The sequence below is a fragment of the Oncorhynchus nerka genome, linkage group LG22 (assembly GCF_034236695.1).
Source record: "Oncorhynchus nerka isolate Pitt River linkage group LG22, Oner_Uvic_2.0, whole genome shotgun sequence".
In the NCBI taxonomy this organism is placed as follows: Eukaryota; Metazoa; Chordata; class Actinopteri; order Salmoniformes; family Salmonidae; genus Oncorhynchus; species Oncorhynchus nerka.
This window is the reverse complement of record NC_088417.1, coordinates 7,492,861-7,514,056: the sequence shown is the minus strand read 5'-3', so window position 1 is coordinate 7,514,056 and position 21,196 is coordinate 7,492,861. Positions and strand designations below refer to the sequence as shown.

The 21,196-nt window shown below is 47.2% G+C and overlaps 1 protein-coding gene across 1 annotated transcript in view; it reads left to right on the top strand.

The window, feature by feature from the left end:
- The first annotated feature begins 4,093 nt into the window (after nt 1-4,093).
- The window catches only part of LOC135563868 (uncharacterized protein C8orf34 homolog), a 63,177-nt gene continuing 46,074 nt past the window's right edge, over nt 4,094-21,196 (top strand). The window contains exon 1 of the mRNA XM_065007714.1: nt 4,094-4,421. Coding sequence (XP_064863786.1) covers nt 4,353-4,421 — 69 coding nt within the window. The 5' untranslated portion in view covers nt 4,094-4,352. The remainder of the gene's footprint in view (nt 4,422-21,196) is intronic.

Sequence of the window (21,196 nt, the reverse complement as noted above, 5' to 3'; positions counted from 1 at the left end):
AGGAGGGGTCATTACTACGACAGGTCTGTGAGGAGGGGTCATTACTACGACAGGTCTGTGAGAAGGGGTCATTACTACGACAGGTCTGTGAGGAGGGGTCATTACTACGACAGGTCTGTGAGGGGTCATTACTACGACAGGTCTGTGAGGAGGGGTCATTACTACGACAGGTCTGTGAGGAGGGGTGATTACTACGACAGGTCTGTGAGGAGGGGTCATTACTACAACAGGTCTGTGAGGAGGGGTCATTACTACGACAGGTCTGTGAGGAGGGGTCATTACTACGACAGGTCTGTGAGGGGTCATTACTACGACAGGTCTGTGAGGGGTCATTACTACGACAGGTCTGTGAGGGGTCATTACTACGACAGGTCTGTGAGGAGGGGTCATTACTACGACAGGTCTGTGAGGAGGGGTCATTACTACGACAGGTCTGTGAGGGGTCATTACTACGACAGGTCTGTGAGGAGGGGTCATTACTACGACAGGTCTGTGAGGAGGGGTCATTACTACGACAGGTCTGTGAGGAGGGGTCATTACTACGACAGGTCTGTGAGGAGGGGTCATTACTACGACAGGTCTGTGAGGAGGGGTGATTACTACGACAGGTCTGTGAGAAGGGGTCATTACTACGACAGGTCTGTGAGGAGGGGTCATAACTACGACAGGTCTGTGAGGTGTCATTACTACGACAGGTCTGTGAGGGGTCATTACTACGACAGGTCTGTGAGGAGGGGTCATTACTACGACAGGTCTGTGAGGGCTCATTACTACGACAGGTCTGTGAGGAGGGGTCATTACTACGACAGGTCTGTGAGGAGGGGTCATTACTACGACAGGTCTGTGAGGGGTCATTACTACGACAGGTCTGTGAGGAGGGGTCATTACTACGACAGGTCTGTGAGGAGGGGTCATTACTACGACAAGTCTGTGAGGGGTCATTACTACGACAGGTCTGTGAGGAGGGGTCATTACTACGACAGGTCTGTGAGGAGGGGTCATTACTACGACAGGTCTGTGAGGGGTCATTACTACGACAGGTCTGTGAGGAGGGGTCATTACTACGACAGGTCTGTGAGGAGGGGTCATTACTACGACAGGTCTGTGAGGAGGGGTCATTACTACGACAGGTCTGTGAGGAGGGGTCATTACTACGACAGGTCTGTGAGGAGGGGTCATTACTACAACAGGTCTGTGAGGAGTGATTACTACGACAGGTCTGTGAGGAGGGGTCATTACTACAACAGGTCTGTGAGGAGTGATTACTACGACAGGTCTGTGAGGAGGGGTCATTACTACGACAGGTCTGTGAGGAGGGGTCATTACTACGACAGGTCTGTGAGGAGGGGTCATTACTACGACAGGTCTGTGAGGAGGGGTCATTACTACGACAGGTCTGTGAGGGGCCATTACTACGACAGGTCTGTGAGGAGGGGTCATTACTACGACTGGTCTGTGAGGAGGGGTCATTACTACGACAGGTCTGTGAGGAGGGGTCATTACTACGACAGGTCTGTGAGGAGGGGTCATTACTACGACAGGTTTGTGAGGAGGGGTCATTACTACGACAGGTCTGTGAGGAGGGGTCATTACTACGACAGGTCTGTGAGGAGGGGTCATTACTACGACAGGTCTGTGAGGAGGGGTCATTACTACGACAGGTCTGTGAGGAGGGGTCATTACTACGACAGGTCTGTGAGGAGGGGTCATTACTACGACAGGTCTGTGAGGAGGGGTCATTACTACGACAGGTCTGTGAGGAGGGGTCATTACTACGACAGGTCTGTGAGGAGGCGTCATTACTACGACAGGTCTGTGAGGAGGGGTCATTACTACGACAGGTCTGTGAGGAGGGGTCATTACTACGACAGGTCTGTGAGGAGGGGTCATTACTACGACAGGTCTGTGAGAAGGGGTCATTACTACGACAGGTCTGTGAGGAGTGATTACTACGACAGGTCTGTGAGGAGGGGTCATAACTACGACAGGTCTGTGAGGAGGGGTCATTACTACGACAGGTCTGTGAGGAGGGGTCATTACTACGACAGGTCTGTGAGGGGTCATTACTACGACAGGTCTGTGAGGAGGGGTCATTACTACGACAGGTCTGTGAGAAGGGGTCATTACTACGACAGGTCTGTGAGGGGTCATTACTACGACAGGTCTGTGAGGAGGGGTCATTACTACGACAGGTCTGTGAGGGGTCATTACTACGACAGGTCTGTGAGGGGTCATTACTACGACAGGTCTGTGAGGGGTCATTACTACGACAGGTCTGTGAGAAGGGGTCATTATTACGACAGGTCTGTGAGGGGTCATTACTACGACAGGTCTGTGAGGGGTCATTACTACGACAGGTCTGTGAGGGGTCATTACTACGACAGGTCTGTGAGGAGGGGTCATTACTACAACAGGTCTGTGAGGAGGGGTCATTACTACGACAGGTCTGTGAGGAGTGATTACTACGACAGGTCTGTGAGGAGGGGTCATAACTACGACAGGTCTGTGAGGAGGGGTCATTACTACGACAGGTCTGTGAGGGGTCATTACTACGACAGGTCTGTGAGGAGGGTTCATTACTACGACAGGTCTGTGAGGAGGGGTCATTACTACGACAGGTCTGTGAGGAGGGGTCATTACTACGACAGGTCTGTGAGGAGGGGTCATTACTACGACAGGTCTGTGAGGAGGGGTCATTACTACGACAGGTCTGTGAGGGGTCATTACTACGACAGGTCTGTGAGGAGGGGTGCGTAACTACCGATGGAGAAATGAGGTGAGGCTAGGGTAGCTGATTGCGTTGTCTGAACATTTTACGGTTTGAGATCTAACAGTAGGAGACAGGACTCTTGTGTTAATGTGCATTTTAAAGGCGGTAGAACTAAAAAACGCTTTGTGTGCGTGTACCATGCTGCGTGTGCATCTACATCTTTAACAGTCACCACGAATGAGCCCCTCTCCTAACTCTACCAAATGACTGTATGTTTCCAGACAGTATAAGCTGTGCCAGCTTCCACCCCCGGATGCTGACGCCTAATTCTCTGGTTCCTGTCGGGAGCTGACAGTCCGGAGAAGTTCTGATCCGGCTTCATCCTGATCCTAGAAGACTTCTCTCTTTCTACCACTGAAGAACTGAGCTTTTAAAATGTGTCCCAAATGACAGCCGATTCCCTTTTTTAAAAGTCTACACACGATTCCCTATTTAGCAATGTAATTGTTCTGTCATTTTTAAACCAATGTTTAATTTTCTCTCTATTACTTTTGAATATACGATGTTATACCGTTAGTCATTCATTTCAATTTAAAGAAGACATACTGTAGGATTATATTTGACTTAGTTTTGGCTTCTTTGGTGGAGCCTGCAGTGTTTTAAAGGTCTAATGCAGGTCTAATGTGCATTACCGGTACACAGGAAGTAGGGTGTAGTGCAATTACCGGAACAGGAAGTAGGGTGTAGTGCAATTACCGGTACACAGGAAGTAGGGTGTAGTGCAATTACCAGTACAAAGGAAATATAGTACCATTTGGAACACAGAGAGAGATGTATCTCAACACACTGTGCCAGCCAGGCACTTTTCCACAAGCTGCTGAAGAACACAGTCCACCCACATATACACATTTCTCCATTGCCGAGCAAATGGGTGAAAATCATTTTGATGAGCAGAATAGAACAAGACATCTGTTCCCCACTTATTCCGTTTTCCATATGCATTATGGTCATGTGAAACGCATCTGTACAGGACAGGAGGAGTGTGCATTTTACTAGGTGAATCATGCCCAGGCCAATGTTTCAACAAGCGCAGCACCGTGTGGTGTAGCCAGGATACAGTGCAGCTGCGCAAAAAGCCGCACCGTGTCTGTCACATCTGTCTGTCTTTCAGGACCTTTAAATACCGGGCACGGGTAAACAATCTGAAGGAGTGGCCGAAGCTCTCATCCACTGATATCACTCTCAGCCAATGAGCAGAAGATGCCTAATCACTGTCAAATTACCGTCTTTGCCATTGGCTTGGTGGTGGAACAGGACCCTAGGGAGCCACTCAAGCATCGCTCCGGGGACGGTCCCGTGCTCCTAATGTAGTAATCAAGTCGAACGGAGCGCAGCGCGGCGCGGCCGTGTACCTGCTACTTTCCTTCCACTATGCGCGTCTCGTCTCGGTGGAGCAAACGCACCAATCTTAAACGCCCGATATCTGCGGTGCGGAACTGTTCTTCTCTCTCTGCACTTGGCTACAGTTTTACAGTTCAAAAAGGCGGTCGACTCTCGTATATCTAGGTGGATGAACGTATGATTCTGCCGCACAGTTTGTACTCAGCACAGTAACGTTTAATGCAATATCTATAGTTTCTTCATGGCGTCTCAACAGCAGTCAAGAATTCAGTCTTACCTGGAGAAAAATAAAATTGGACCGTTGTTTGAGGTACGTGCCCAAATCATCTAAACTAAACACATTTCACATGTTTTGCTGCAAGACAGCAATTTATCAACATTAATAGTCTATGCTATGGTTTCAACGTAGTAACTTAGATTGATCAAATAACCCGAAGAAGCGGGGACTATTCTATATAAAAACTAGTTTCGGCCTATACACATGAAAAGTATAAGAGCCTGTCCCTGCATTGAATTGTGAAATACGGAGATCGCACAATCCTTCCGTCCGATAGGAGGTCAATACACAGATTCGATCTGCCTGCAAGATTATGAAAGGAAACCACTCTGTAAATCCAGCTGTTGGACAACAGTATACAATAGTGGTTGTCTTGTTCCGGACTTCCCCTTGGAGAGGTGTTTCTCAACGCTCCCGACGGGATTTTAGAGGCAGAACACAGTGGGCAAGGCGATAGCCTATAATTGTGTGATAGTAGGCTACTAAGTAAAGGAATAAAACGCACGGCGGGAAAGTGAGGCTGATACCCTCACTGCGCCTGCGTCCCAGTGCCACATATGTTTTTAATGAACAGAAACAACACTATTTAATGTGTTTATAAACTGTAAAAGTGAGTCAACACAATGGAATACGTCAATTATCACAACATTATCATTGCGGCAGTTGTGCCTTCATAGTCCAGTTTGAAGAAATGTGATTATTACGGGATGCTGGAGATGAACGGCGTTTAGCTCTAGAGTATTGTAATGTCCTGTGTGTCTGTGTAGGGAGTTTTTCATAACCGTGATGTTGTCAGGTATTTTACTATAGTTAGTAAATTGGCTTCACTGCAATTAGGACATTTAATCGATAGCCTATCTGAGTTGAAACATTTAGAGAGCAGAGAAGGGCAGAATAAAGACAGAATAGCAGCAAGTCATCTACCTGGATGGGCTATTTAATGGTAAACTGTTTTGAATGTGCTTCTACACCTGCATTGCTTGCTGTTTGGGGGTTTTAGGTCTGGGTGTCTGTACAGCACTTTGAGATATCAGCTGATTGTGAGAAGGGGATTTGATTCTATATCAGTGTGACATAATGACAGTATATTGACTACCACAGCACACAGTGTGGTATGAACTCCCAGCTATACACACACACACACACACACACACACACACACACACACACACACACACACACACACACACACACACACACACACACACATATCATTTGGGACGTGGCCGCTGGTTGAGTAGACAGTAGAATCACATACATACACACACACACACACACACACACACACACACACACACACACACACACACACACACACACACACACACACACACATGCTGTTTCTCCTGAGGCTCATCTATATACACACACACACACACACACAAACACATGCTGTTCTCCTGAGGCTCATCTATATACACACATACATGCACACACACACGCACACACACACACACACACACACACACACACACACACACACACACACATACACACACACACACACACCATCTGTGGTAACAAAACTAAGTGTTTGTGTCGTGCCAGTGCATGTTTTTGTGGGAGGGAGAGAAAGAGAGAGACTGTGTGTATGTTGGTATGTATATATGTGAGTGTGAATGCAGTATGTGCATATATATGTGTATCTGTACGTATGCAGTGTGTGTGTGAGTGTTTGTGTGTGTGTAGGTATGCAGTATGTGTGTGTGTGTGAGTGTTTGTGTGTGTGTACATTTGCAGCATGTGTGTGTGTACGTATGCAGTATGTTTATGTGTGCATGCAGTTGTCATGGTCGTCTAATGATTTAACGGACCAGGGAGTTCCACATGTTTAATCAAATGAAACTCACAAAAACAACGAAGAAGAACAAACGATACATGAAGCTCAAGCAGTGCTCACAGGGAACTACACAGAAACAAGATCCTACAAAAACCAGTGGGGAAATGGCTGCCTAAATATGATCCCCAATCAGAGACAACGATAAACAGCTGCCTCTGATTGGGAACTATACCAGGCCAACATAGAAAACAAAGCACCTAGATAGGAAACCCCCCCCCCCCTAGTCACACCCCAACCTAACAAAAATAGAGAATAAAAAAGGCTTTCTATGGTCAGGGTGTGACAGTACAACCCCCCCCAACAACCCCCCCGGCCGCAAAACCTGAAACCAACTGGGGAGTGTGGGGGGGGGGGGTGACTAGCGTCGGTGGCGGCTCCGGTGCGGGTCTTTGCCCCAGCCCAGACCACGGGTCCGGCCATGGAGCTGGGGAGAACGCTGGGCACCGGCGCTGAGGAAGGCTCCGGCCATGGAGCTGAGTTGGCCGCCGTGCCTGGACTGGGCATCGGCGCAGAGGAAGGCTCTGGCCTTGGCGCAGGACTGGACGCCGTGCCTGGACTGGGCACCGGCGCAGAGAAGGGCTCCTGCCATGGAGCTGGAGGTTCTGGACCATGGACCGTCGCAGAAGGCTCTGGACCGTGGACCGTCTCAGGAGGTTCCGGGCCGTGAAACGTGGCCGGAAGCTATGGACTGGGGACCGTCGCCTGAAGCTCTGGACTGGGGACCGTCGCCTGGAGCTCTGGACCTATGCGTGGGGCCGGCACAAGTGGCACCAGGCTGGTGACACGCACTTCAGGGAGAGTGAGAGGATGAGGCCAAGGACGTACTGGGCAGTGGAGGCGCACTGGAGACCTGGTGCGTAGAGCTGGCACAGATGGTGCCGGACTGGTGTCACGCTCCTCTGCAGCGCTCTCATCGCCACCACCTCTCTCCGGAATCTTTCGCTGAGTTCCTTACGGTCTCTGGCTCGGCTCCGCCGACCCCCCCCCTCAGAAATGTTTTCAGGCTGTCCTTTGGGCTTTCTACCTGCCAGGATTTCCTGCCAAGTCCAGGATCCCTTCCCATCCAATATTGTTTCCCAAGTCCAGGATACACTCTCCTCCTGGTTACGCTGCTTGGTCCTGGTGTGGTGGCATCTTCTGTCACGGTCGTCTAATAAAATTAATGGACCAATGCGCAGCGTACGTAGAGTTCCACATGTTTCTGTGTAGTTACCTGTTAGCACTGCTTCAGCTTCATGTATCGTTTGTTCTTCTTCGTTGTTTTTGATTAAACATGTGGAACTCTACGTACGCTGCGCCTTGGTCCGTTAATTCCTTCACAACTTATTATGTACAGTAAGCAACACCATGACAGATGGTACCCGGCATCATCTCTCTCCCCCCTTTCCCTCTCCCCCCTTCCCTCTCTTCCTTTCCCTCTCTCCCTTTTCCCTCTCTCCCCTTTCCCTCTCCCCCTTTCCCTCTCTCCCTTTCCCCTCTGTCCCTCTCCCTCTCTCCCTTTTCCCTCTCTCCCTCTCCTCCCTTTCCCTCTCTCCCTTTCCCTCTCCCCCTTCCCTCTCTTCCTTTCCCTCTCTCCCTTTTCCCTCTCTCCCCTTTCCCTCTCCCCCTTTCCCTCTCTCCTTTTCCCCTCTGTCCCTTTCCCTCTCCCTCTCTCCCTTTTCCCTCTCTCCCTCTCTTCCCTTTCCCTCTCCCTCTCTCCCTCTCTCCCTTTTCCCTCTCCCCTTTCCCTTTCTCCCTTTTCCCTCTGTCCCTTTCCCTCTCCCTCTCTCCATTTTCCCTCTCTCCCTCTCTCCCTCTCCCCTCTCTCCCTTTCCCTCTCCCTCTCTCCCTCTCCCCTCTCTCCCTTTCCCTCTCCCTCTCTCCATTTTCCCTCTCTCCCTCTCTCCCTCTCCCCTCTCTCCCTTTCCCTCTCTCCCTTTCCCTCTCCCTCTCTCCCTCTCCCCTCTCTCCCTTTCCCTCTACCTGAGCTAGTGTCCTTTTCAATATGTGTGTGGCAACTCATATTAGCTCCCAACTAATAAAACTATTACTTGAAATGACCCTTTAAATGTATGATTAAAAATCACAATAGAAATATTGAAAAGTGTCTATTTGCCGAAAGAATACACTTCAATCTATAAATTATAACATTCACTACCCAATGGTATTGTATTATTAACGTCATTTCAACAAAAGAAAATCAATTTGATGGAAAACAGATTGGATTTGCAAAAAGTCGTCAACGTCAGGGAATTTTTAAACGTTTTTTAACCCGACTTTTCATTTAAGTCCAGTAGCATGGTGAAATGTTTTGTTGAGTTCACATTAGTCTCAAATAGCACCCTATTCCCTATTTTTTTTTATTTTACCTTTATTTAAGAACAAAATCTTATTTACAATGACGGCCTAGGAACAGTGGGTTAACTGCCTGTTCAGGGGCAGAACGACAGATTTGTACCTTGTCAGCTCAATTTGCTCGGGGATATGAACTTGGCAACCTTTCGCTTACTAGACCAACACTCTAACTGCTAGGCTACTCTGCCGCCCTGTCTATCTAGTGCACGACTTTAGACCAGAGCCCTATGGCACCCTATTCCCTATCTAGTGCACTACTTTAGACCAGAGCCCAATGGCACCCTATTCCCCATAAAGTGCACTATTTCGACCAGAGCCCTATGGCACCCTATTCCCCAAAAGTGCACTATTTCGACCAGAGCCCTATGGCACCCTATTCCCCATATAGTGCACTATTTCGACCAGAGCCCTACTTGCTCCGAAACAGCATGAAGAACATGTAAAATAACACATTTTCATACATTGTATTTTCCCACGACTCTACACCAGCCAGGTGCAAATTGGAGGAGGGACACAATAAATAAATAGCTTTGCATGTGTGGCTCCTTTCCACAATCAATCAGTATGGCAACAATAATCTCTGCCCAGAGGGCCTTAGAATTTTTTTATTTTGCAGAGAGAGAAGCTAGTGTGGAAGGAGTGTCTTCCACTTTGCAAGATGAAGAATTTTCTGAACATGAGGATCATGTCTCTGTCAATTCGGAATCTGACAAGTGAGTTGGAAGAAGAGGATGAGATTGACCCTCTGCCAGCCCCAGGCCCAGCCCATCAGCAACCAGCCCCAGGCCCAGCCCATCAGCAACCAGCCACAGGACCAGCCCATCAGCAACCAGCCCCAGGCCCAGCCCATCAGCAACCAGCCACAGGACCAGCCCATCAGCAACCAGCCCCAGGCCCAGCCCATCAGCAACCAGCCACACGACCAGCCCGTCAGCAACCAGCCACAGGACCAGCCCGTCAGCAACCAGCCACAGGACCAGCCCGTCAGCAACCAGCCACAGGACCAGCCCGTCAGCAACCAGCCACAGGACCAGCCCGTCAGCAACCAGCCACAGGACCAGCCCGTCAGCAACCAGCCACAGGACCAGCCCGTCAGCAACCAGCCACAGGACCAGCTCGTCAGCAACCAGCCCCAGGCCCAGCCCATCAGCAACCAGCCACAGGACCAGCCCGTCAGCAACCAGCCCCAGGCCCGTCAGCAACCAGCCACAGGCCCAGCCCATCAGCAAGCAGCCACAGGACCAGACCGTCAGCAACCAGCCCCAGGACCAGACCGTCAGCAACCAGCCCCAGGCCCAGCCCGTCAGCAACCAGCCCCAGGACCAGCCCATCAGCAACCAGCCACAGGACCAGCCCATCAGCAACCAGCCCCAGGACCAGCCCATCAGCAACCAGCCCCAGGACCAGCCCGTCAGCAACCAGCCCCAGGACCAGCCCATCAGCAACCAGCCCCAGGACCAGCCCATCAGCAACCAGCCCCAGGACCAGCCCATCAGCAACCAGCCCCAGGACCAGCCCATCAGCAACCAGCCCCAGGACCAGCCCATCAGCAACCAGCCCCAGGACCAGCCCGTCAGCAACCAGCCCCAGGACCAGCCCATCAGCAACCAGCCACAGGACCAGACCGTCAGCAACCAGCCCCAGGACCAGACCGTCAGCAACCAGCCCCAGGACCAGCCCGTCAGCAACCAGCCCCAGGACCAGCCCATCAGCAACCAGCCACAGGACCAGCCCATCAGCAACCAGCCCCAGGCCCAGCCCATCAGCAACCAGCCACAGGACCAGCCCATCAGCAACCAGCCACAGGACCAGCCCATCAGCAACCAGCCCCAGGACCAGCCCGTCAGCAACCAGCCACAGGACCAGCCCATCAGCAACCAGCCCCAGGACCAGCCCGTCAGCAACCAGCCACAGGACCAGCCCGTCAGCAACGAACTCATCAGCAGCCTGCAGGACGAGATTTTTTTATATTTTTTTATTGAATGGTCTTCGTGCCCAAGGAACGAGCCACCCCGCATGGACGCCAATGTAACCAGGGCCGACACGGATGGCGGTGACTCATCTGCAGGACATAACGTCTTCTTTTCAACTGTTCATCCCAGACACCATCCAGAAAACTGAACTAATTTGGAGGGAAGGTGTGTTTTTGCTGGTGTTTTCAGATCCAATGGGGGAATCCCCAGAATCCCCGTGGGATGCAGAAACTGGCAGAGAACTTTTCAGTGCAAGATGTTATTGCTCACATACACATGGTTAGCAAATGGTATAGGTCACATAGACATGGTTAGCAGATGTTATTGGTCACATGGTTAGCAGATGTTATTGGTCACATGGTTAGCAGATGTGATTGGTCACATGCACATGGTTAGCAAATGTTATTGGTCACATACACATGGTTAGCAGATGTTATTGGTCACATGGTTAGCAGATGTTATTGGTCACATGGTTAGCAGATGTTATTGGTCACATACACATGGATAGCATATGTTATTGGTCACATACACATGGATAGCATATGTTATTAGTCACGTACACTTGGTTAGCAGATGTTATTGGTCACATACACATGGTTAGCAAATGTTATTGGTCACGTACACTTGGTTAGCAGATGTTATTGGTCACGTACACATGGTTAGCAGATGGTATTGGTCACATACACATGTTTAGCAAATGGTATAGGTCACATAGACATGGTTAGCAGATGTTATTGGTCACATGGTTAGCAGATGTTATTGGTCACATGGTTAGCAGATGTGATTGGTCACATGCACATGGTTAGCAAATGTTATTGGTCACATACACATGGTTAGCAGATGTTATTGGTCACATGGTTAGCAGATGTTATTGGTCACATGGTTAGCAGATGTTATTGGTCACATACACATGGATAGCATATGTTATTGGTCACATACACATGGATAGCATATGTTATTAGTCACGTACACTTGGTTAGCAGATGTTATTGGTCACATGGTTAGCAGATGTTATTGGTCACATGGTTAGCAGATGTTATTGGTCACATGGTTAGTAGATGTTATTGGTCACATGGTTAGCAGATATGATTGGTCACATGCACATGGTTAGCAAATGTTATTGGTCACGTACACTTGGTTAGCAGATGTTATTGGTCACGTACACATGGTTAGCAGATGTTATTGGTCACATACACATGGTTAGCAGATGTTATTGGTCACATAGACATGGTTAGCAGATGTTATTGGTCACGTATACATGGTTAGCAGATGTTATTGGTCACATACACATGGTTAGCAGATGTTATTGGTCACATAGACATGGTTAGCAGATGTTATTGGTCACATACAATTGTTTAGCAGCTGTTATTGGTCACATGGTTAGCAGATGTTATTGGTCACATGGTTAGCAGATGTTAATGGTCACATACACATGGTTAGCAGATGTTTTGGTCACATACACATGGTTAGCAGATGTTATTGGTCACATACACATGGTTAGCAGATGTTATTGGTCACATGGTTAGCAGATGTTATTGGTCACATGGTTAGCAGATGTTATTGGTCACATACACATGGATAGCATATGTTATTGGTCACATACACATGGATAGCATATGTTATTGGTCACATAAACATGGATAGCATATGTTATTAGTCACGTACACTTGGTTAGCAGATGTTATTGGTCACATGGTTAGCAGATGTTATTGGTCACATGGTTAGCAGATGTTATTGGTCACATGGTTAGCAGATGTTATTGGTCACATGGTTAGCAGATGTTATTGCTCACATTGTTAGCAAATGTTATTGGTCACATACACATGGTTAGCAGATGTTATTGGTCACATACACATGGTTAGCAGATGTTATTGGTCACATGGTTAGTAGATGTTATTGGTCACATGGTTAGCAGATGTTATTGGTCATATGGTTAGCAGATGTTATTGGTCACATACACATGGATAGCATATGTTATTGGTCACATACACATGATTAGCAGATGTTATTGGTCACATGGTTAGCAGATGTTATTGGTCACATGGTTAGCAGATGTTATTGGTCACATGGTTAGCAGATGTTATTGGTCACATACACATGGATAGCATATGTTATTGGTCACATACACATGGATAGCATATGTTATTGGTCACGTACACTTGGTTAGCAGATGTTATTGGTCACATGGTTAGCAGATGTTATTGGTCACATGGTTAGCAGATGTTATTGGTCACATGGTTAGTAGATGTTATTGGTCACATGGTTAGCAGATGTGATTGGTCACATGCACATGGTTAGCAAATGTTATTGGTCACGTACACTTGGTTAGCAGATGTTATTGGTCACGTACACATGGTTAGCAGATGTTATTGGTCACGTACACATGGTTAGCATATGTTATTGGTCACATACACATAGTTAGCAGATGTTATTGGTCACATAGACATGGTTAGCAGATGTTATTGGTCACATACAATTGGTTAGCAGCTGTTATTGGTCACATGGTTAGCAGATGTTATTGGTCACATGGTTAGCAAATGTTATTGGTCACATACACTTGGTTAGCAGATGTTAATGGTCACATACACTTGGTTAGCAGATGTTAATGGTCACATACACATGGTTAGCAGATGTTAATGGTCACATACACATGGTTAGCAGATGTTATTGGTCACATACACATGGTTAGCAGATGTTATTGGTCACATACACATGGTTAGCAAATGTTATTGGTCACATGGTTAGCAGATGTTATTGGTCACATGGTTAGCAGATGTTATTGGTCACATGGTTAGCAGATGTTATTGGTCACATACTGATAGAGGAATTCTAAATTCCTTTATGTTTTATTGTCAAAACCAATTTCGCACTCGTTTCTAATTCATTAATGAGGTGTAAGTTCATTAATTATGCATGAAGTAGATCGAGACCAGTCTTAAAAGCCAGGTAAGAGCGTTTTATTCCAGAGAGTACTAAATGCTTACACACATTTCCACAGGTTATAAACTGAAAATGACGTCAGCGTTTTCCAAACGTTCCATTTCACAAACAGAGGGCCCCTCTAGCTCTTGAGCCCTCGCGTTATCAGCACGAAGTCAAGGCCAGTCAGCATAATTCAACATTCCCGACAATCTGGAGATGGCCCATTCCCACCACCTGGAGATTTGTACAACTGAATGAACTAAGGCATTGTTACTAAACTCCTGACTACATTATATACAATTGGGAAAGGGAGCAAGAGAGAAAATTCACATGTACAGTACATTATAGCATTTGGACTAGTCAGTTCTGATTGGAATGTATACATAATTAGTCATTTCAACCATAATTTCCTCTATCACATACACATGGATAGCATATGTTATTGGTCACATACACATGGATAGCATATGTTATTAGTCACGTACAATTGGTTAGCAGATGTTATTGGTCACATGGTTAGCAGATGTTATTGGTCACATGGTTAGCAGATGTTATTGGTCACATGGTTAGCAGATGTTATTTCGTCACGTACACTTGGTTAGCAGATGTTATTGGTCACATGGTTAGCAGATGTTATTGGTCACATGGTTAGCAGATGTTATTGGTCACATGGTTAGCAGATGTTATTGGTCACATGGTTAGCAGATGTTATTGGTCACATGGTTAGCAGATGTTATTGGTCACATGGTTAGCAAATGTTAATGCGAGTGTAGCGAAATGCTTGTTCTTCTCGTTCCGACTATACAGTAATATCTAACAAGTAATCCAACAATTTCAAAACAACTACCTCATACAGTGTAAAGGAATGATTAAGAATATGTACATTTAAACTTATGGATGAGCGATGGCCAAACGGCATAGACAAGATGCAGTAGATGGTATAGAGTACAGTATATACAGTACATATGAGATGAGTAATGTAGGGTATGTGAACATTGTATAAAGTGGCATTGTTTAAGTAACTAGTGATACATTTATTATATCCAAATATTAATTATTTAAAGTGGCTAGAGTTGAGTCTGTAGCAGCCACTCAATGTTAGCAGCCACTCAATGTCTGCAGCAGCCACTCAATGTTAGTGGTGGCTGTTTAGCAGTCTGATGGCCTTGAGATAGAAGCTGTTTTTCAGTCTCTCGGTCCCAGCTTTGATGCACCTGTACTGACCTCGCCTTCTGGATGATAACGGGGTGAACAGGCAGTGGCTCGGGTGGTTGTTGTCCTTGATTATCCTTTTGGCCTTCCTGTAACATCGGGTGGTGTAGGTGTCCTGTTTGTGTGGGTGGGCCATTTCAGTTTGTCCATGATGTGTTGAGAACGCACCCGTGTGGTGCCCCAGTGTTGAGGATCAGCGGGGTGGAGATGTTGTTTCCTACCTTCACTACCTTGGGGCGTCCCATCAGAAAGTCCAGGATCCAGTTGCACAGGGAGGGGTCGAGACCCAGGGTTAATGACGAGTTTGGAGGGTACTATGGTGTTAAATGCTGAGCTGTAATCGATGAACAGCATTCTCACATAGGTCTTCCTCTTGTCCAGATGGGTTAGGGCAGTGTGCAGTGTGAATGCGATTGTATCGCCTGTGGACCTATTGGGGCGGTAAGCAAATTGGAGTGGGTCTAGGGTGTCAGGTAGGGTGGAGGTGATATGGTCCTTGACTAGTCTCTCAAAGCACTTCATGATGACGGAAGTGAGCCAGCTTGTCTGCACATGCTCTGAGGGCGCGGCTAGGGATGCTGTCTAGGCCGGCAGCCTTGCAAGGCGTAACAGTTTAAATGTTTTACTTATGTTTGCTAAGGTGAAGGAGAGCCCGCAGGTTTTGGTAGCGGGCCGTGTCAGTGGCACTGTATTGTCCTCAAAGCGAGCAAAGAAGTTGTTTATTTTGCCTGGGAGCAAGACGTCGGTGTTGGCGACGGGGCTGGTTTTATTTTTGTAATCTGTGATTGACTGTAGACCCTGCCACATATGTCTAGTGTCTGAGCGGTTGAGTGGCGACTCTACTTTGTCTCTACTGACGCTTAGCTTGTTTGATTGCCTTACGGAGGTAATAGCTACACTGTTGGTATTCGGTCATATTTTATTCGGTCATATTAACAATATGAGTTCATAAGAAGGGATTGTGAGACACGGACAAGGAGTAATTAAAGTTACTGAACACCATTCCAACTAGGAAGAAACTAATGGGTTGGGGACGTTAACGTCAAGGTCGTTAACCTATAGTTGAACATACAGAAACTGAGCTCTGGGGTTTTGAGATAAGACAGTGAGTGCATTCCTAGGTTTTCTGTTAATTAGAACTGTCAGCTCAGTGGTGATCGATAATGTTGAGGGGTCAAAAATTACTTGGGAGTGTGTTTAGTAAGTTAGAATGAACTTTTCACCTCACTTTGTCCCGGTCGAGAGGAGGGGATTCTGTTAAAGCAATGAAATGACGTCATGATCTGTATATAAACTGTTGCTCGTGGTTAAGTGGCAGCGCGCTCCGAGAATAAATTCTGTTACCTATTATTGAAAGACAGGTCTGCGTCTATTTTATGCAAACAAGAATCTTATAAATTCTCATAAAATAGATTAAGGGTTTTCAATTGATGAAAACACATTGGCATAATTAAATTACAGTAACAGTCCAGGTGAGTCCAATAATTGCTGATGCGCGTGACGAGGGGAGCAGGTGTGCGTAACGATGGTGACAGGAGTGCGTAATGCTTAGCAGCCTGGCGCCCTCCAGCCCCAGGGAGGGAGAGCCAAAGCAGGCGTGACAGGAACGGAATAAATGCAACGGTATGAAACACATCAAATGTATGGAAAACCACATGTTTTTACCCCCCCCATTCCAGCAATTACAATAAGCCCGTCCTCCTATCCCACCAGCCTCCTCTGAGATAGAGACAACTGAAAGGTCTGTAACGCTGAATGTTGCCAGCTCTCCATAGAAGGATGCTTTTGCCTGCTAGTTTCACAGGTGCAGTCCTCTTAATGAGATAAACGATACATGTTTCTGAGGATGGGAATTAGATAGGAGCTTTAGCACGTGTCCCAAATGGTACTATTCCCTTTTTTATAAGTACACTACTTTTGACCAAAAACCCAAATAGGGAATAGGGTGCCATTTGGGACACGTGCCTCAGTTATGTTCAGTTCTCCCCAGGAGGAAGCTACTCCTTAATTAATGTGTTGGTCAGGGAAAGTCTTATCAGCTGAAGGACATAAAATGCTAATGTGTTGATGACAGAAAACAATCTTTGGCAACAAAATAAAATAAATGCTTAATTATTGAGCTAGAATGAAAGTTGTTCTTCTGTTCAATGCGCACATTGAGCAAGCTAAACAAATCAAATCAAATTGTATGATTGTATTTGTCACATACACATGGTTAGCAGATGTTATTGGTCACATACACATGGTTAGCAGATGTTAATGGTCACATACACATGGTTAGCAGATGTTATTGGTCACATACACATGGTTAGCAGATGTTATTGGTCACATACACATGGTTAGCAGATGTTATTGGTCACATACACATGGTTAGCAGATGTTATTGGTCACATACACATGGTTAGCAGATGTTATTGGTCACATACACATGGTTAGCAGATGTTATTGGTCACATACACATGGTTAGCAGATGTTATTGGTCACATACACATGGTTAGCAGTTGTTATTGGTCACATACACATGGTTAGCATATGTTATTGGTCACATACACATGGTTAGCAGATGTTATTGGTCACATACACATGGTTAGCAGTTGTTATTGGTCACATGCACATGGTTAGCAGATGTTATTGGTCACATACACATGGTTATCAGATGTTATTGGTCACATGGTTGCCAGATGTTACTGGTCACATGGTTAGCAGATGTTATTGGTCACATACATATTGTTAGCAGATGTTATTGGTCACATACACATGGTTAACAGATGTTATTGGTCACATACACATGGTTAGCAGATGTTATTGGTCACATACACATGGTTAACAGATGTTATTGGTCACATACACATGGTTAACAGATGTTATTGGTCACATGGTTAGCAGATGTTATTGGTCACATACACATGGTTAACAGATGTTATTGGTCACATACACATGGTTAACAGATGTTATTGGTCACATACACATGGTTAACAGATGTTATTGGTCACATACACATGGTTAGCAGATGTTATTGGTCACATACACATGGTTAACAGATGTTATTGGTCACATGGTTAGCAGATGTTATTGGTCACATACACATGGTTAGCAGATGTTATTGGTCACATACACATGGTTAACAGATGTTATTGGTCACATGGTTAACAGATGTTATTGGTCACATACACATGGTTAGCAGATGTTATTGGTCACATACACATGGTTAACAGATGTTATTGGTCACATGGTTAACAGATGTTATTGGTCACATACACATGGTTAGCAGATGTTAATGGTCACATACACATGGTTAGCAGATGTTATTGGTCACATACACATGGTTAGCAGATGTTATTGGTCACATACACATGGTTAACAGATGTTATTGGTCACATGGTTAACAGACGTTATTGGTCACATACACATGGTTAACAGATGTTATTGGTCACATGGTTAGCAGATGTTATTGGTCACATACACATGGTTAGCAGATGTTATTGGTCACATACACATGGTTAACAGATGTTATTGGTCACATGGTTAACAGATGTTATTGGTCACATACACATGGTTAGCAGATGTTAATGGTCACATACACATGGTTAGCAGATGTTATTGGTCACATACACATGGTTAGCAGATGTTATTGGTCACATACACATGGTTAACAGATGTTATTGGTCACATGGTTAACAGACGTTATTGGTCACATACACATGGTTAGCAGATGTTATTGGTCACATACACATGGTTAGCAGATGTTAATGGTCACATACACATGGTTAGCAGATGTTATTGGTCACATACACATGGTTAGCAGATGTTATTGGTCACATACACATGGTTAACAGATGTTATTGGTCACATGGTTAACAGACGTTATTGGTCACATACATATGGTTAGCAGATGTTAATGCGAGCGTAGCGAATTGCTTGTGCTTCTAGTTCCGACAGTGCAGTAGTAACCAACGAGTAATCTAACCTAACAATTCCGCAACTACTACCTTATACACACAAGTGTAGAGGGATAAATAATATGTATGCCATATGTGTAGACTGTTCATGCGACCCAATTGCTACCCTACTCCCTATAGTGCAATACATTTGACCAGAGCCCTATCAGGGGTCATTTGGGACACAGATCCATTGGTTTTCACAGAATTTTTTTCCCGTTCATTTTAGATGATGTAGCGTTGAGATGAATTACAGTATATTCTACAGCATGACCAGCTAACGGGTGTCTCAGTCTTCCCGGTCTCAGTCTGTAATACCTACATGTTTCAAACAGACCCACCACAAGGTAACCTATCTAAATTGACTGTCGCCCTGTTGGGGGGACTGGAGGACTGGAGTTGGGCTGTTGGGGGTACTGGAGCTGTTGGGGGTACTTGGGGCTGTTGGGGGTACTGGAGGACTGGAGTTGGGCTGTTGGGGGACTGGAGGACTGGAGTTGGGCTGTTGGGGGACTGGAGGACTGGAGTTGGGCTGTTGGGGGACTGGAGGACTGGAGTTGGGCTGTTGGGGGGACTGGAGGACTGGAGTTGGGCTGTTGGGGGTACTGGAGGACTGGAGTTGGGCTGTTGGGGGGGACTGGAGGACTGGAGTTGGGTTGTTGGGGGACTGGAGGACTGGAGTTGGGCTGTTGGGGGTACTGGAGCTGTTGGGGGTACTTGGGGCTGTTGGGGGTACTGGAGGACAGGAGTTGGGCTGTTGGGGGACTGGAGGACTGGAGTTGGGCTGTTGGGGTACTGGAGGACTGGAGTTGGGCTGTTGGGGTACTGGAGGACTGGAGTTGGGCTGTTGGTGTACTGGAGGACTGGAGTTGGGCTGTTGGTGTACTGGAGGACTGGAGTTGGGCTGTTGGGGGTACTGGAGGACTGGAGTTGGGCTGTTGGGGGACTGGAGGACTGGAGTTGGGCTGTTGGGGGACTGGAGGACTGGAGTTTGGCTGTTCGTGTACTGGAGGACTGGAGTTGGGCTGTTGGTGTACTGGAGGACTGGAGTTGGGCTGTTGGGGGTACTGGAGGACTGGAGTTGGGCTGTTGGGGGACTGGAGGACTGGAGTTGGACTGTTGGGGGGGACTGGAGGACTGGAGTTGGGCTGTTGGGGGACTGGAGGACTGGAGTTGGGCTGTTGGGGGACTGGAGGACTGGAGTTGGGCTGTTGGGGGGGACTGGAGGACTGGAGTTGGGCTGTTGGGGGTACTGGAGGACTGGAGTTGGGCTGTTGGGGGACTGGAGGACTGGAGTTGGGCTGTTGGGGGACTGGAGGACTGGAGTTGGGCTGTTGGGGGACTGGAGAACTGGAGTTGGGCTGTTGGGGGTACTGGAGGACTGGAGTTGGGCTGTTGGGGGTACTGGAGGACTGGAGTTGGGCTGTTGGTGTACTGGAGGACTGGAGTTGGGCTGTTGGTGTACTGGAGGACTGGAGTTGGGCTGTTGGGGGTACTGGAGGACTGGAGTTGGGCTGTTGGGGGACTGGGGGACTGGAGTTGGGCTGTTGGGGGTACTGGAGGACTGGAGTTGGGATTTTGGGGGACTGGAGGACTGGAGTTGGACTGTTGGGGGACTGGAGGACTGGAGTTGGGCTGTTGGGGGTACTGGAGGACTGGAGTTGGGCTGTTGGGGGGACTGGAGGACTGGAGTTGGGCTGTTGGGGGGACTGGAGGACTGGAGTTGGGCTGTTGGGGGTACTGGAGGACTGGAGTTGGGCTGTTGGTGTACTGGAGGACTGGAGTTGGGCTGTTGGTGTACTGGAGGACTGGAGTTGGGCTGTTGGGGGTACTGGAGGACTGGAGTTGGGCTGTTGGGGTACTGGGGGACTGGAGTTGGGCTGTTGGTGTACTGGAGGACTGGAGTTGGGCTGTTGGGGTACTGGAGGACTGGAGTTGGGCTGTTGGGGGGACTGGAGGAGGGAACCACTGCCCTACATAGTGCACTAGTAGTACACTACTAGTGAGTGAGAGTGAGTGAGAGAGAGAGAGATATCTGCATTAGGTATCTCTCACAGACCAGACAGACAGCTGTGATCTGCATTAGGTCTCTAACAGAATCTGTAAGAGTGACAAATTGAATGCTGCGGAGACACACGAAGATGCCAATAAAAAATCTATTTGATGGAGAATGATTGCGTTCCCACTGGTGGTCATTGATCATGATCAACACAACAGACCAGTTGAAGCTGTAACCCATTTCATTTATGGGTCAGGTTGTCTCTGAAGAGCACTGTCTGAATTCAGGAGACAGACAGGGAGAAAATGAGACAAGATAGCGAGCAGATCCTATATCTAACAGCAGATCCTTCCTATATCTAACAGACGATCCTTCCTATATCTAATAGCCGATCCTTCCTATATCTAACAGCAGATCCTTCCTATATCTAACAGCAGATCGTATATCTAAAAGCCGATCCTTCCTATATCTAAAAGCCGATCTTAACAACCGATCCTTCCTATATCTAACAGCAGATCCTTCCTATATCTAACAGCAGATCCTTCCTATATCTAACAGCATATCCTATATCTAACAGCAGATCTTTCCTA